Here is a 17955-nt window from a genome sequence, read left to right as displayed (position 1 = left end):
GGGACCATACTCTGTACAGAGCGTTGGTGCTGCTGAAGCAGTCTCCTTGGCTATTGGGCACAATCCTGGATGGGTCGCCACTCTGACACAGTATACCAGCATGCTGACACTCATTTTGCCGACCTCGGAAGGATGACAGGGCGAGTTAACCCCACCTGGTATTAATTCAACAGCGAGGTAGGACTTGAACTCGGTACCCAAGGATTCAAAGCCCGCTACCCCAACCATGAAGCCAACACCAGGCATAAGGTGCAAGAGCAGGATCAAAAGGTCAAATACTGAAAAATGCAATTACTGGAGCATGTTTTTTTAAAGCATTTTTCATGAAACTTTGTATATGCTATCAGCATTGGGGAACGCATGAAATACGTAACAATGTTTGGGATTTTACCCCCGGTTCATGCCCCAGGGGGTGAGGACTTGGTGATTGACGAAACAAAAACTCTCTAGTGTTCTCAGTCACAGTCAAAACTCTCCGGTGATTGACTACACAAGTGGTGGGGGTTCAGTGGGGGGTCTCTCAGCTGTCTCCCTCTTTGGAATCTGGCTCCACGTCATACGTTTGTTATTGTGTCAGACGAGATGGACAGAATTACTTCATCCTTCATCGACTTCTCCTTGTCTTTCCTAAATAATTATATCATTGTATTGTAGAAACAGCTCTCACAAATCTAAGGCTTTTAACACAAAGCTGGTTCTCGCGAAAGTTTCACATTTTTTTTTGGAGCTCGATATTTTATGCAACGTATCACCCACCTGCTTGGCATATAGACGATGTTACTTTTCCACTGGATGACCATCGTGCAGAAATGCTTCAGGTTTCACTACCAGGGTGGCAGGTGCAGTTGTCCTCAGGGGACAGTGAAAATTGCATGGTTTTTGAGTAAAGAGGGAGTTCAATTTCCTTAAATTTTTAATACATCTGCGGCACAGTTTGGTGATGATGCCCTTCAACACAGAACTACAAGCCCGGTGAACGGTTCAGATCTTGGGTCGTGACAGTATAGTCGATAATGAAAAACTTGGTGCCGGGTGAACCAAGGATCATACCGACGGAGGACCATGACATTCAAGTGAGATATCTTCCTGAAAAAAATTGTCCAATGTTTTTGGAATGTGGAACCGATACTCTCCTGAAATCTGGGTTTCATTTATAGCATGCAAAAATGGTAGCTGCCACTAGAATGGACCTCATAACAAAACCTCTTCAGCAAGCAACTCATTGCACACTGATCCATGGAAAAATCTCATAAGATCCCATTAAAATCATAACAGTTTTTGGGAAGGAAAAGGCATTGAAAAATAAAAAATCTAGTCAGAATGTAGTAAGTTCCGATGCGGATTTTGATTGAGCGTCACTCAAAGTGGTAAGAAACATTCACCGCGGTAAAAAAAAATAGCAACACAGTCCCTGCAGTCTCTCTTTGCAGAATTGTCTCGAAGCAACTCTGGCAACTAATCTACGAGCATTTAAACCCCCTGGTGAAACTTCAAGTGTGTTGGAAAGCCTTTCCTTGTAGGCGCACGTGAATAGGCAGTCCTGGAGCCGTCCATTATTCTTTTTGGCTTTGGCCTCAATAAAACCTGTCTGAAAATACTTCCATCATTGCCATATGAGCTCTTCCCACAAGGCCTTTTTACCAAAATGACATCATACTTCTCTAAGTTCTCTGTCAGAATGACGTTAACAACTGGAATCATACAGTGACCTTTTGGAAATTCTGGAAACTTGTTTTATAACTTTTCTTTTGTAATTTTAGAACTTATTTTATAGCACCAGCCTCAGTGGTGTCATGGTTAGAGCATCTGCCCTGAGTCTGGGACGTTGGTGGTTTGAACCCTGGCTGAGTTGTAATAACGACTTTAAAAATGGTATGTACTGCTTCTGTGCTTGATGCTCAACATTTTCAAAAAGAATAAAACATGGATAAACAACCAGAGAGTGCCAACCATAGCACAGGCTTGATGGGACTCATGGTCATTCCTCATAAAAGAACTCTTATTACAAAATACATTTAAATGAAAAAATGTCAATGAGTGTTTGTGTGTGTGTGTGTGTGTGTGTGTCTGGGTCAAGGTTAATTACAGTAAATTTTACTCAAATAATCTATGTTTTATAATTATTTAAGGATCATGGGGAAGCCCTTACATAAATCACATCCATTACAGACAAAAGGAAACAATATGAGTTCAAAGGACATTCATAAACAATGGACAAACATATGGAAGATGGGATTTGATAATGGAGGTTTTTTTTTTGTTTGCATCATGACACAAGGGTTGAGATGGGAACTCGAACAGGCCATCCCAATTTGGCACAAAGCTGTAGGCTTCAAACACACATTGTGCTGACAGGATGTTGATGTACAGCACGTCGGTATATCATCACCAAATGTACTACACACGGTGAATGGAGAGTGTACACCTGTTAGAATGAGATAAAAACTTTTGGTAGGAGATAAATGGGAACAACCAAAACGAATTGCTTCTCCCCCATGTTTACGCAGACCGTCACTCTCCATAATAGGTCCATCATGGTGCCTCAAACAATATTGAGAGCAAGAATCAATATGTGGGAATAAAGCATCAAAGATCATCCATGAGCCTTAAATACTTGGGGAGATAACAAGACTTGCACTCTGTTAATAAGAAACGTAATTTCAAGTTAACTTTTGCTTTATGAGAGCAAAACACACACCTGGGAGTGTGTGTGTGTGTGTGTGTGTGTGTGTGTGTGTGTGTGTGTGTGTGTGTGTGTGTGTGTGTGTGTGTGTGTGTGTGTGTGTGTGTGTGTGTGTGTGTGTGTGTGTGTGTGTGTGTGTGTGTGTGATCCCAATGTGTGTCATTCTGAAAGCTGATTGCAAAAGCTACTTGGAAGAAAGTAGGGTATGAACATAAAATGAAGGGAACAATTGGAGTGGAAGGCAGCGGGCAAGTTTATTTACAATCGCTCGTGGGCTATCTGCCTATTTTGCTGAACAATACCAACATTTATATCCACGAAAGGTTGCCTTTATTTCCTTTTTCTTTGATTTAATCTATTTGTTCAGTAATTTTTCCATTAAAAAATAACAATAAAACAACCAATGTACTTTCCCTACGGTACAGCATAATGGCCTCAGGACTGGTCTTTATATTTATACTTACAAAAATCCATGAAACGTGTGTGTGTCCACACATGTGTGTGTGTGTCCACAAAAGAAGTCCACACACACACACACACACACACCTTCCTAATGTAAGAACCTTAACCTGTAAGAGTAAGCAATTAACTGGTTTCCTGACACCATATGGATCATCAGCTCAGCACCGTTCTTCCGCGAAGTTTCGATCCTTTCAGCCCAGAACCTCTCCAAACGGTGGATCCACACCCTCTCTCACACAAACACACACACAAACACACACACACACACACACACACACACACACACACACACGCACACACGTCCTGATAATTATTTCCTGTTTACCTCTTTTCGTTGCCCACTTTCCCACTAGATGGGGTATTTCTTTCTTACTAGCACTTCCTTTTACTGGTGTTGTTTTTCCTTCATCTCAAAGTCCCTCCTCTTTTTGTTCCTTTTGCACTGACCGAATCCTATGTGGTTGAGAGCTGGCTGTGTTGCCTTGCCAGTAATACATGGGCTCACGCTTCGCCGATTGCTCTATTGCTGTGCATTCTGGGGTGGTGATGTTGCTGATTTATGTGTAGTCCCTCGGTATGACCAGCTCACCCGGGTCTTTGACTTATCAACTCTGGGAAACTTACAGAAAATGAGTTCACTTTCTCCATCTTTCAGTTTCATCCTCTCAGCCTTAGGCCAAGCCAAAGATGAAAGGTGTCCTATAGCACGGAACTTGTTCAAGAATTACACTTTGAACTGTTTCCATTTTTGCTTGTTAGTAAAGCAATTAATGTCGTAACAAATGTTAAGGACAAGCAAACTTTGAAAATAGCAATAGTTATGCATTGTGATTCGTCATGAATTATTTTTATTGTAACATCATAAAATTCTTAATTACATCACTATCGAACTTTACTCTCTTTTGACTTTAAATATAATATCGTTGGAGCTATTAAAGAAGCACATTGCATCGATTGAGATTTCTAGATGAAAATAACTTGGTGTCAAAATAATGATGGTGACCGAGGCCTGAAGTATGGCTTGGAGTATTTCTGACCTCTGTGGCCTTTCCTTTTCAAGGAAGCAAATTTGATTTAAGTTGTGAACACACCCTTTCTGTTTGTGGCCCTCCACTGGCCTTCAGCCTTCAAAGAAAATTGCTCCTCAACCGATGTTTTTTTTGATTCCGATGCAGCTTGTTGGAATGCCAGATGCAGAAGCAGATCGGTTAGGACACCTGCTATTTTATTTTCCATAAAGAAACCATTATTACTCACAACAGATGGGATCGGGTTCCGGTACAGGTACAGGTGAAGATTCGGAGATTGAGGGGTGGGTGGGAAGGGAAGGTGAATACGTGTTTTCATGGTTTGGGTAAATAAGTATCGGTTGCTGTTGCCTTTAAGAAATAATTATTGAATCTTCAGTTGGTAAAGCAACATAAAAATTTTAAAGACAGATGGAAAGAAACAGGAAATTCACAGCATGCAGCTTACCTTGTTCAAAGCAGCGAAAGAGTCCCACTGATTCAAAGGGAAATCTATCCATTAGGCATCTGCTGCACTGCTCAAGGCTTTAGCTGTTGCTGTTGGTGCCATTGTTACTGCAAAACTAGTACAAACGGGAAGTGCTTGATGACTTGCCATGCAATTATGCAGATGTTTCTCATGCACACAGCAGCACGTCTCCGAGCAGCCGAAGCGACAGCAGCACGAAAGTAGCTGAAGACCCAACAATGTTCTTGCCGATTCAAAGAACCACTTTCAGGATCACCACACTGGAATTAAAGAATGTGAAGTCACATTTCAAAGTTCTCATTACGATCACTAATATGGAACACTCAAAACACAGGAGATGAAGAACGTCGTGGAAACCAAATGCTTCGCCAGAGAATGTTCGCAGATGGTGTCATTGACTCGATGTGCTCTCTGAAGGATTCAGTTTAACCTGAAGCGTCTAATCGGATTTAAAAGCAAGTGGACGTGAGTAGTACAAGTGAAGATCAAAACATCACTCGGTCATGCTGCTACGTACATGTCAGAAGGAAATCATATCAAAAGGAAACTATGTACCTCAACAGGCACAGGCACGTGTGATTGGGGGTTTTTTCTGCTGCTTATAGGTTTTGCTCCAGTGCTTTGTGTATGGAGATTGAAGCAAGCGGCAGCACATAAATTATTAAATAACAAAAGTAAAGCTGCACTTATACGATGTTCTTTTTCCCATTCCACCAGGAGTTCCCACACTTCACCCGTGCTTTGTGAAGCGAAGTCGCCAAAAGGATTCATTTTTCAATCTTCTTTAGTTCTTATCAGCACCTGGCACTTGTGCTGCTTTGACAGCCACTGCTTTGTGCAGTAGAAGGTCCATACAAGGCACCGAATGGTGGCCCATGCTTCAGAACACCCATTTTTGGTTCCAAATATCCTATTCTTGTGCACGACCATAAATAAAAGTGGTGTGGATGCGGTTAATAGTTTATCCTACAATGCTGGCTGGCAGCTCTTCTCGTGTTATTGTGGATGACATATTTCATGATTATTTTTATGAGCCAAAACGAATAGTTACAAATTAGGAAAGCTAACAAGCCTGGTGTTGGCTTAGTGGTTAGGGTGGTGGCTTGGGATCCTGGGGTCCTGAGTTCAAGCCCCGTTGGCCACTGAATTAAATACACCAGGAGGTTGACTCAGCCTGTCATCCTTCCGAGGTCGGCAAAATGAGCACCAGTGTACTGGTAAGGGAGATACTGCATCAGCGGCATAGCCGCGTCCCAACCAATGATGCAACCAGCAGCCACAGGCTGCACTCGATAGAGAGAGAGGAAAGGTAACCCCGAGCGAGATTTATCGTGCTTGCCCCAAATTCACCAGGATGCTCAGGCCCATTCTGAAGAATTTAGCTCCCGCATGACCAGGTCTTAGTCATAGATACACACCAGTGGGGTATGCTTACACATTGTAAGCAATAACTAGCCATGCTTCCCTATTGTCTCGTGTCACTCACCTGCATTTGTTTTTTTCTTCTTTTTTTTCATCTTTATATTTTCAGTTACAGATGCTTTCCGATGGTTCTGTGATTTTTCCCGGTGTTTCGGCTTCGATGTCCATCAGCACGCAAAATTACCATGCTTCCCCATTGTCTCGGGTCACTCAGCTGCATTTTTGTTTCTTTATATTTTAATTCATGGATCTTGTCTGACGAATATGTGATTTTTCCCAGTGTGCCTGCTTCGATGTCCATCGGCATGCAAAATATCAGCTTTCTACGTAACCCGGGAGGCACCGATCTTTAATATTAGTCAGTCAGTCAGTCAGTGGTTAGAAAGAGCATTATATCTTAGACCAGTGGGTTGTGCTTACACATTGTGTAAGCATATGAATCATGCTTCCCCATTGGCTCAGGTCACTCACCTGCATTTGATTTTTCATTTATTTATTTTCTTTTTTTTCATTTATTTATATTTAATTTATGGATGCTTTCTGACGGTTCTATGATTTTTCCTGGGGTATCGGCTTCGGTGTCCGTCGGCACACAAAATTACCGTGCTTCCTCATTGTCTCAGGTAACTCAGCTGCATATTTTTTTTCTTTATATTTTAATTCATGGATGTTGTCTGACGATTCTGTGATTTTTCCCGGTGTGCCGTCTTCGATGTACTGTACATCAGCACATAAAATTTCAGCTTTCTATGTCACCCATAAGGTACCGATTTTTAATATCAGTCAGTAAGTCTGTGAGTGAGTGAGTCGGTCAGTGGTTATAAAGAGCTTTGATATACAGTATATACACATATATACATATATATATACATATATATACACTTATATTTCTATGTGTACATATGTATATATATACAAAAACATATATGTACACATATATTTCTATGTGTACATATGTGTATATATATATATATATATATATATATATATATATATATATATATATATATATATATATATATATATATATATATATATATATATACACACTTATATTTCTATGTGTATATATATATATATATATATATATATATATATATATATATATATATATATATATATATATATATATATATATATATATATATATATATATATATATATATATATATATATATATATATATATATATATATATATATATGTATATATACACACATATACATCTATGTGCACTATTACACTTATATTTCTATGTATACATATATATATATATATATATATATATATATATATATATATATGTTGTTGTTCGTCTTTCGGCTGCTCCCATTAGGGGTCGCCACAGCGGATCATCCGTTATGATCCGCATACTGATTTGGCACAGGTTTTACGCCGGATGCCCTTCCTGACGCAACCTTGGTCGCCTCTTACAGGAACCACAAACCTCTTACAGGTTTGTACAGGAACCACAAACATTACGTTCACTGCACACCGGCTCCTCCCCTTTTCGAAGCCGACAAACTCCTCCCCTTAATTTCACTTCCTCTTTTTGGCCACTCCCTCTCAGCCGACTGGGCGAGGCCTTGTCCGGAGAGGGGAAGGAAGGAAGAAGAAGCCCTCGGCACACCACCACTGCACAAACAAGTAACAGCTCCCGACACACATGTAACGTCCATTTTACCGAACAGCCTGACTAAACATGCATTTAATGGGGGATCTGAGCTAATCCTATATTTAGTAGCATACTAAGGGCCATTTCTGCAACAATATATATATATATATATATATATATATATATATATATATATATATATATATATATATATATATATACATGTACACACACACACATATATGTATATGTATATATATATATATATATATATATATATATATATATATATATATATATATATATATATATATATATATATATATATATATATATATTTATTTATTTTTAATAATATATGTGTGTGTGTGCACATATATATATATATATATATATATATATATATATATATATATATATATATATATATATATATATATATATATATATATACACACACACACACACACACACACACACACACATATACATATTCATATACACATACAACTTCTTGCCATTACAAGTCATTATCAAGTCAGCATTTATGTTTTTATATTTCTTTGTTCATACAATTTATCAGTGTGCCTTTTGTCCTTGTCACTCATCATTAAATTTGTTGTTATTCTAACTATTGCAGCTTTGTCGGTGCTCATGTATGTGAACACATTCGTGTGTGTGTTTTACATTTTTCCCACAAGAGATTGTGTTCATCTGGGAACTAATAAGTGTCAATGTTTCCGTTGTGCCAATCACACTCTGGAGCTTGGTGCTGTTTGGGACCTTGTTACCTTCGACACCGAAGGTGGATGGAGGTTATGTTTTCACCCTTGTTTGTCATCTGTCTATCTGGCTGTGAGCAGAATATGTCAAAGAGTTCATGACGGATTCAGACGAAACTTGGTGGACACGTTGGGTGCAGTGCGACCACTCCTCATTTTCATAAATGCCAAGGTGAGCCAATGAAAAAAGCCAAGAATTCACAAGGTTTCGGAAAAGCGATGATAATAGAAAACCTATACGCCAAGAAAATCTCTAGAAAACCAAGACGCCAAGGTGAACAACAAATAGCCAAGATCTTGTGAAAAAAGCGAAGGAGTGGTCACACTGGTTGGGTGTGTGACAAGGACAAATCGATTCGATTTTGGTGAAATTCCGAATCCAGATCCGGATGGATATATGCGCTCTCCCGAATGCCCTTCTTGTTTACTCTGTCTTTCGATGAGAAAGCGTGATGCTCCAGGCTCAAGGAAAACCTTGGTGGATGAGTTTGGTTGGTGACAAGAACAAGTCGATTCGGTTTTGGTTAAGGTCCGGATCCAGATACAGCCGATCAGTGTAATACAAAACGTAAACTGTTCAACATGGCAGACTATGTGCTCTACCGAATGCCGTTCTCCAGTATAGCCACAATGTCTTGTTACCCCTTGTAAAATTTTGACATTGCCTTTGTGTGCAGAGTATTAATTCGCTTCCTTTTTCCAGTTTTTTTTCAGATTGAGTGACCTTAAACAAGCAGTGAGACTTCCTTTAATGTTATCACCCCACAAATACTCTGGAAAATGTCCCACAGAACATGCGGCACAAAATTATTCTCTGTAATGACGATGATGGAGCACAAGCAGATCGATTTGACCCTTTAGGCTTGTGTCATGTGCTGTAAAATGTGGAATAAAGTGAAAGAGTACTGCAAATGTATGTGGTATAACTTGTAGAACCCTTCATTGTTGTCAGCTAAAATGATAAAAAGCAATGTAACAATTTTTACAAGTGGTGACGAGACATTGTGACCACCCTGTCATAAGTTAAATGCCATTCTGTGTTCTGGCACCATTAAAATCAGCAAGGTGCAGACCTTGGCCAGAAAATCAGGAATTTGAAACTTGCACATGCAGTATTTGCCTGCTCTTTTTGAAGCTATCATAGTATAGTTAATCGACACAAGCAAATCCAGCATATAAGGCAGCTATCTTTTCTTTTCATTTTTACATCCCCTCTGAAACACAGTATACTCACTCTGTGGTCGAATGCCCTCACTGTGAAGTACCAGCGTGTTGTCTGATTCCATGTAGTGAGGGATCGAGTTAAGACGAGACAAATGAGAAGTGAACATGCTACCACTGAGCTATCCTGCCATTCCAAGCAAGATGCCATGGTGAGCTTTTAAATGAGTGTCGCTTTTGTGGAAAAAGATCATCTCATCAACCGCAATTTTAACAGCCTTCTGTCCAGCTTTGCTTGCGACGTGCTTCACTTGTGATAGGCAAGGCCCTCTCAACATTTGCTCCACTCTTGTGTGTTACTTCATGGCATATTCTCTGGCCATACTCACATTAAATCTGGTGATCTCAGGGCAGGTTGTGTGTGTGTGTGAGTGTGTGTGTGTGTGTGTGTGTGTGTGTGTGTGTGTGTGTGTGTGTGTGTGTGTGTGTGTGTGTGTGTGTGTGTGTGTGTGTGTGTGTATGTGTGTGTGTATATATATATATATATATATATATATATATGTTATTGATGGAAGACTGTTCTCCAATCTGAGTCGTACGCCGTGATGTCACCGCCACAATTTTTATATTGTGTGGCTTTTGTTTTTTTTACATAGAGTTTTGTATGTGGCTGAGGAGCAACTCGCAGCACAAATTACAACGATGACAAATGCAATTTATGATGTCAGAAGTGACAAGTGAATCAAAATCTAGTGACCAACTACTTTCGCCCTTATTAGGAAATCATCAGGACAACATAGAAAGTTTCTGTATGGGGTGCGTTTCTAGTGCTCTCACCACTCTCAGTTTAGAGTTTCACATTGATTATATATATATATATATATATATATATATATATATATATATATATATATATATATATATATATATATATATATATATATATATATATATTATGTAACCGGGTGTAGTGGCGTGCACCTGTAATCCGGCTACCCGGAGGCTTGGGTTTGAGGATCGCTTGAGGATGGGAGCTCTGCACTGGGCCACGCAATGAGAGGGTGAAGGGCAGCCCGGAATCATGGCGAAACCCAATCCTTATCCCTGTGTCGTAAGAGGCGACCAGGGTTGCGTCAGGAAGGGCATCCGGTGTAAAACCTATGCCAAAACAGTATGCGGATCATAACGGATGATCCGCTGTGGCGACCCCGAACGGGAGCAGCCGAAAGACGAACAACAACAACAACATATATATATATATATATATATATATATATATGTATATATATATATATATATATATATATATATATATATATATATATATATATGTATATACACTACCAGTCAAAAGTTTTGAACACCCCATTTTTCCAGTTTTTACTGAAATTTAAGCAGTTCAAGTCCAGTCAGGTCAGGTATGGGAGCATGTGCCAGAACAGCGCGTCGCTGCGTCCACTTTCCGCCGGTACTCCAGGGGCCTCCGTCTGGCCATCCCCCAGGCAGATGCCAGGCCCATCCCCATCTCCTTGAGATGATGGTCAACCTGCTGTAACCATGAGGCACGTGGTCGGCCCACTGGCCTCCTCCACTCATGAGACTCCCTCGCTGAGAGAATCTGGTGAGCAGGATCAGCGTCAGGAAAACGAGCCACATGTCCATACAGCCGCAGCTGACGCTCACGGACTATGCAGGTAACAAATCTCATCCGAGTCTCTCTCAGCAATCGCTCGTTGGACACAAAATCCGACCAGCGATAGCCAAGGATTCTCCGAAGAGACCTGGTACCAAAGGAATTAAGTCTCCGTCTCAGATCCTTGGTCAAAGTCCAAGTCTCGCACCCATAGAGCAAGACTGGAAGTACCAAGGACCTGAAGACTCGGACTTTCGTCCTCCCGCACAGGTACCGGCAGCGCCACACCCCATGATCCAGTGAATCCATGACTCCCCAGGCCCGACCCAGACGTCTATTGACCTCCGGCTCACAACCTGCGGAGACATGAATATCACTGCCAAGGTAAGTGAATCTATCCACGACCTCAACATCCTCACCACAAACAGACACAGACAGGACAGCAGCATCCAAGATGTCACCGAAAGCCTGGATCTTTGTTTTGACCCAAGAAATCCGTAATCCCAACGGCTCCGACTCCTCATTCAGCACCTCGAGGGCCCCCAAGAGGATGTCTAAAGTCTCCACAAAGATGACTGCATCATCTGCAAAATCAAGGTCCGAGATCTTGACATTGCCAAACGATGCACCGCAACTTGATCTCTCCGACATCCTCCCAAAAATCCAGTCCATACAAGTGCTGAAAAGTGTGGGGGCAAGTACACATCCCTGACGAACTCCAGTAACAACTGGAAATAAGTCAGAGGCGGTACCACCACACTTCACAGCACTCTCAGTACCAGAGTAGAGTTCAGACATCAGATCGATCAGTTTCGGTGGCACCCCACGAAGACCAAGAATCCTCCAGAGGACATCCCGATTCACTGAATCGAACGCTTTACAGAGATCAACATAGGCTGCAAGCAGCCCCTGCCGAAACTCTCGTCTGGCTTCGGTGAGTACACGAAGTGCAAGGATACGGTCAATCGTTGACCTCTTTGGTGTAAAGCCTGACTGCTCTGGACGCTGGTGCTCAAGCAGATGGTGGCGAACCCTATCAAGAATTATCCGAGCAAAGACCTTGCCCGGCACTGAGAGCAGCGTCACCCCTCGGTAGTTGTTGCAGTCTTGGCGATCACCCTTCCCTTTCCAGAGAGGGACAACAAGGCCCCTCTTCCAGTCAGTTGGGATGATGCCTGTGTTCCAGGCAGAGCACAAAACTGCATGCAACGACACGAGTGCAGCATTTCCACCAGCCTTGAGAAGTTCGGCATGGATGCCACAGATCCCTGGAGCTTTGCCCCGTTTCAACTGGTTCACCGCAGCCCGTGTTTCCACAAGCGATGGTGGACCACAGTTGATTCGAGGGTCAGCAACAGGGATTGTAACACCCTTGGCGTCCAACTCGACAGCTGGGGGATCAGCCTGGTAGAACCGCTCAAAGTAACTGGCCCAGCGGGCCTTCAGTTCAGACTCCTCTGTCAAGAGGCTACCAGTCTCTGCTCGAATGCAGTGCTCCGAGGGATGGGCTTGGATGAACGTAATGCGCGAATTCCCCTGTAAGCGGGACGAGAATCACCTGTCCACAGGTGATGCTCTACCCCCTCACAGATTCCTCGCACATAGGCCTCCTTGTCCACCCTCAGTGCACGTACAGTTTTACGCCTCAGCTCCCTGAACAGCTCAGCTCTGCCATTCAGCCTGGCCCTGCGACTCTGGTCAATGGTATCCAGTGTCCCTTGAGAGACAAAATTCTTCTTTGCCCTGCGGTGAACTCCAAGGCATCCACCGGCAACATCAAGGACGGTGGTCTTGAAGGTGTTCCACAACTCTTCAGGACCCCCCAAAGCACCCAGACCCCCCAAGTGTCCACTCAGCCTGTTCGCAAACTCCTCAGCTACTCTCTCATCCCTGAGCTTGGCAACATCCAGCCTAGGCTGGGATGGTACCATTCTCCAGGATTTAAGGTGCAGCTTTAGAGTTGCTACAACAAGCCTGTGGTCAGTATTGAGGAACTGAGCACTCCGGTCGACCCTGCAGTTCTGGATCATCCTCCAATGACCATCAATGAGGACATGGTCAATCTCCTTTGCCACACCGCCAGCGTTGGAATACCAAGTCCAGCGATGAGCTTGCGGGCGCTGAAACCATGAACCAGCCACCCTAAGTCCATGACTTCTTGCAAAGTCAAGGAACTTAGTGCTATTCTGGTTCATAGTTCCTGACCCATGGGGACCAACACACACCTCATAACCGTCCCTATCAGTTCCAGTCGATGCATTGAAATCCCCCAAGACTAGAAGTGTATCTCGTCTGGGGCACTGATCAACCACAGACTCGAGTGTGGCGTAGAATGTGTCCTTCACGGTAACATCACTCGCCTCAGTCGGAGCATAAATAGAGACCAGGGAAATGACACCTAAGGAGTGACGAATCCTTAATCTCATAATACGCTCGTTGACCGGTGTTACCTCAATTATCATTGGGGTCAGCTTATTGGACACAGCTACAGCAACTCCTTGGGTATGGTAACCATCAGAGCGACCAGACCAATAGTAGGTGTAACCACCCACCGTTATCTCGCCGCAATCCGGTCTCCGAACTTCAGAGAGAGCTGCAACCCCGATGTCCAAACGCTTGAGCTCAGATGATAACAGAGACAGGTGATCATCCTCTCTTAGGGATAGGACATTCCAGGTACCCACCCGAAGGGACCGCCTCAGGTTAACCCAAGGAGACCGCCGTCTGGTGGACGACACCTCAGCACCACTCCGACACACTCTCCCGCAATCTGACCCAGGGATGTTACCCCGTGGTTTCCCTCCTATCAAAGATTGGGGGTCCCGGGGGCTTTGCCCCAATCCCATCATCCGGTGAGCTGCCCTGCGAAGGGAAGCTGCACAGGAGGTACTCCCACGGAGTGGGTTTTCAGATTTTTTTGCGTTTTTGCGTTTTGCGGAATGAAGCGTTTTACGGTGGCTGGAGTGCAAATCCTGCCACCAACCTCCTAATAAGAAGTAGCCCAACTGCAGGAGGACGTCCGCAGACACAGTTGGGCACTAGATATGGATGGCCGTTGGCTCACAATTAGCTCCTCCGCCCTTTGACAGGTTTTGTTTTTAATCCTGCTGGGTGTCCATATCCAAACACCCTCCTCACCAGAAAACCTGGTGGGGGAGACGGTTTAGTCGCCGACAACCCGACCATGGAACAGGTTAGTACAGGTTTACATGGTACCTGTAGCAGGTCACAGATCGAACCTGACCCGACGAAGTCCAGTGAACAACCTGAAGTTATACAAAGCCAAGCGGTAATCTGCCAGAGGTTAAAAAAAGGAGTTGATGTTACCAAAAACTGAAAAATAATGTCAATTTCAGAGTTGTTAGAAAAGGCCCTTTTCAGGGGACAAGTAATGGGTTCGCAACTGCAGCTGTTCTGCAGCAATGGAAGTAAATTAAGCCTTGAAAGTTGATGCAAACAATTCCTACAGGTGTCCCAACTTTTGTTGATTAGTCACAATCCCTCTATCTGTATATAAGCAGTGTTGGAACAGACTGTGATGCTGCACCTTCTGAAGCATTATTTGGACAATATTGCACTGCAGGAAGTAGTATATTGTAATCATAATGGTGAGAAAAAGACAATTAACAAAGGAAGACAGACAGACCATTATAACCCTTAAAAGTGTAGGTCTTTCCTTTGGAGAAATTGCAAAGGAGCCAAGTTGTCAGTGAGTACAGTTTCCTGCACCATCAAAAGGCATTTGGAAACTGGAGGAAACTCTGACAGCAATAGGTCTGGCAGACCCAAAACCACAACACAATCAGAAGACAAGTTTCTGAGGGTTAACAGCTTGCGTGATCGGTGGCTCACAGGACAGCAGCTTCAAGCACAGCTTAACACTGGTCGAAGTAAGGAAGTCTCAGTTTCAACTCTGAAGAGAAGACTTCGAGCTGCAGGTTTGACAGGTCAAGTGGCAGTAAGAAAGCCATTGCTAAGATGGCAATATAAAGAAAAGAGGCTTGCCTGGGCCATGAAGCACCACCAGTGGACTATTGAAAACTGGAAGAAGGTCTTATGGACCGATGAATCAAAATTTGAAATCTTTGGTTCATCATGCAGGGTTTTTGTACGCCGTCGAGTAGGCGAAAGGATGGTTCCTCAGTGTGTGACACCAACTGTCAAACATGGAGGAGGAAGCGTGATGATCTGGGTCTCTTTTTCTGGATCCAGGGTCGGCGACTCGCACAGAGTGACTGGCACCCTGAACCAAAAGGGCTACCACAGCATTTTGCAGCACCATGTAATACCCTCTGGTCTACACCTGGTTGGTCAGGGGTTCATCCATCAGCAAGACAGCGACCCAAAACATACCCCAGGCTATGTCAGAACTGCCTTAGAAGAAAATAACAAGATGGTGGGCTTCAAATCATGGAATGGCCAGCACAGTCTCCAGACTTAAACCCCATCGAGCTGGTTTGGGATGAACTGGACAGAGGGTGAAAGCAAAGCAACCTACAAGTGCAACACATTTGTGAGAACTTCTGCAACAGTGTTGGGAAGAACTTTCTGAACAATATTTGATTTCCATCGTTGAAAGAATGCCACGAGTATGTTCGGCTGTTATATCTGCAAAAGGTGGCTACTTTGATGAGTCAAAAATTTAGATTAAAGTTTGTTCAACAAAACTATTCCATGATTTATTTTTTCATCTGCAATTGGTTATTTGTTCTGTGCTTTAATTTCAGAGTACATTGAAACATTAAACTGCTTAAATTTCAGTAAAAAAACTGGAAAAATGTGGGTGTTCTAAAACTTTTGACTGGTAGTGTATATATGTATATATGATGTAGTGGATGAGAGAACCATGGGTTTACCGGACCCTGGAGGAGGATGCAGGTTTCTGACAGAGGATGAGAGAAATTTGGGTCGACAAAGATCCTGGAAGGGGGTGCAGGCATCAATCCTGCTGCCTCTTGCAGGTATACTTGAAGACACAGTTCGTGTGGCTGATCTGATTCTTTGACACCTGATCGAGGGTGTTCTTGAAGTCTACAATTGCACCCAAACATTAGCCAGGGTGATCGACAAGATTTTGGAGTGATAGACAAATAAAATAAATAAATAAAAAGTTTGGGATCCAGGGAGTTTGAAAGCAACGAATCCACAAGTATGGATTGAAGGGTGTGAAGAAAATTTAGAATGGGTGGATGACACTTGAACCTGACTAACCTGCGACAACTTACACTTAGGGTTAAAATACTTTGATGCTCACTGTCCCAAGGGTTCAGTTTTGCGAGAAATTGGGACATGGGTAATTGGGATGAGAGCGAGTGAGAGTGACTTAATGGTTGGAAAGGGATTGGTTTGGAAACCAAAATTGTTTTGTGGTGTTGATGTCTATTATGTGTAAATAATTGAGTTGTTTTTGGAGAATGAATGCAAATTATAACATGTCAGCAGGCCATGGCAGTGTAGGAACATGATCACCATTTTGCATTACATTGTTTGAGAATTGAATGACAGCGGCGGAGGAAATGAGATGTTGGACTGTGTGGGTGGAGAAGATATGTGGGTCCGCAGGAATGGATCAAGCTCTGGAGGAGCGGTGACTGCAGCTCCCCTTGAGGTAATTTGTCCCTGGCAGCTGGTAGTGTCTGAGGCTGCGTGAAAGCCTGGATGTGTCTGAGGCTGCGTGAAAGCCTGGATGTGTCTGAGGCTGCGTGAAAGCCTGGATGTGTCTGAGGCTGCGTGAAAGCCTGGATGTGTCTGAGGCTGCGTGAAAGCCTGGATGTGTCTGAGGCTGCGTGAAAGCCTGGATGTGTCTGAGGCTGCGTGAAAGCCTGGATGTGTATGAGGCTGTGAGAGAGCCTGAGTGTGTGGAGTAATGAAGACCCGTCGGAGGGAGGGGGGGTCTGATTTGGGCGACCAGTGGTAAGGAAACCCCTGGCGACCCGTATGAGGCTGCGTGAGAGCCTGGATGTGAGGAGACCCTCCCCAGCGAGGCGTACAGCAATAGAGCTGTTTGGCTTTCAGTGTATCGAATAGTTAAAGGGAAGGCAAAGAAGTCGTAAGTCAGGCGACTTGTGGACTGTGGACACCACAACCGGAAGTGCCCCCACCATTATTGTTGTATGGTACCTCCTTGCTGCCGAGTTGAGGGTCACACATGTGTGCAATAACATTTAAGCCATGGTCTTTCAGGGTTGGAATGAATGATTTACATTGGATTTATGTGTGTGAGTGAGTGAAGGAAGGTTCACTGGATCCACATCACTAACCTGTACCAAAGAGACAGGGCTTGCAGAAATTTTAAATTGGTAAATTTGTATCGTTCCACAGGTCATATTTTGGATCGTGACATCCACCAATGAATGCAGTCTTTATAAGTAGTGGGGCAACTTAGCATAACAATTGTGCATTTTGTGAGGAAAGCACCAAATTTGGCACACTCGTAGCCTATTATATTATGAACAGATTTGGATATTGGGCCATCTCAAAATTTTTGATGGCAGTGAAAAATGGCTGCCACAGCCATCAGCGGCTGAATTTGAGATGGCCCAATATCCAAATCTGTTCATAATATGATAGGCTATTAGTCTGCCAAATTTGGTGCTTTCCTCACAAAATGCACAATTGTTATGCTATATTTTGCTAAGTTGCCCCACTAAAGGGGGTTATATAAATGTTAAGTTTTTGGTAAAGGTTTTATCCTACATAA

At 43.0% G+C, this 17955-nt stretch overlaps 1 protein-coding gene across 4 annotated transcripts in view; it reads left to right on the top strand.

The window, feature by feature from the left end:
• The window catches only part of LOC147019616 (leucine-rich repeat transmembrane protein FLRT3-like), a 269981-nt gene that overhangs the window by 210387 nt on the left and 41639 nt on the right, over positions 1-17955 (top strand). For 2 of the 4 annotated variants that reach the window (XM_085894169.1, XM_085894170.1), the window contains one exon: positions 7635-7711. The exons of the other annotated variants lie outside the window; for them this stretch is intronic. In XM_085894169.1, the coding sequence (XP_085750295.1) occupies positions 7635-7711 (77 nt within the window). The remainder of the gene's footprint in view (positions 1-7634; positions 7712-17955) is intronic. 4 annotated transcript variants of the gene reach the window in all.

This window comes from Eptatretus burgeri, chromosome 9, assembly GCF_056783735.1.
Source record: "Eptatretus burgeri isolate ZD-2024b chromosome 9, Ebu_testis_v1, whole genome shotgun sequence".
NCBI lineage: Eukaryota > Metazoa > Chordata > Myxini > Myxiniformes > Myxinidae > Eptatretus > Eptatretus burgeri.
This window is presented reverse-complemented; position numbering and strand designations above follow the sequence as displayed.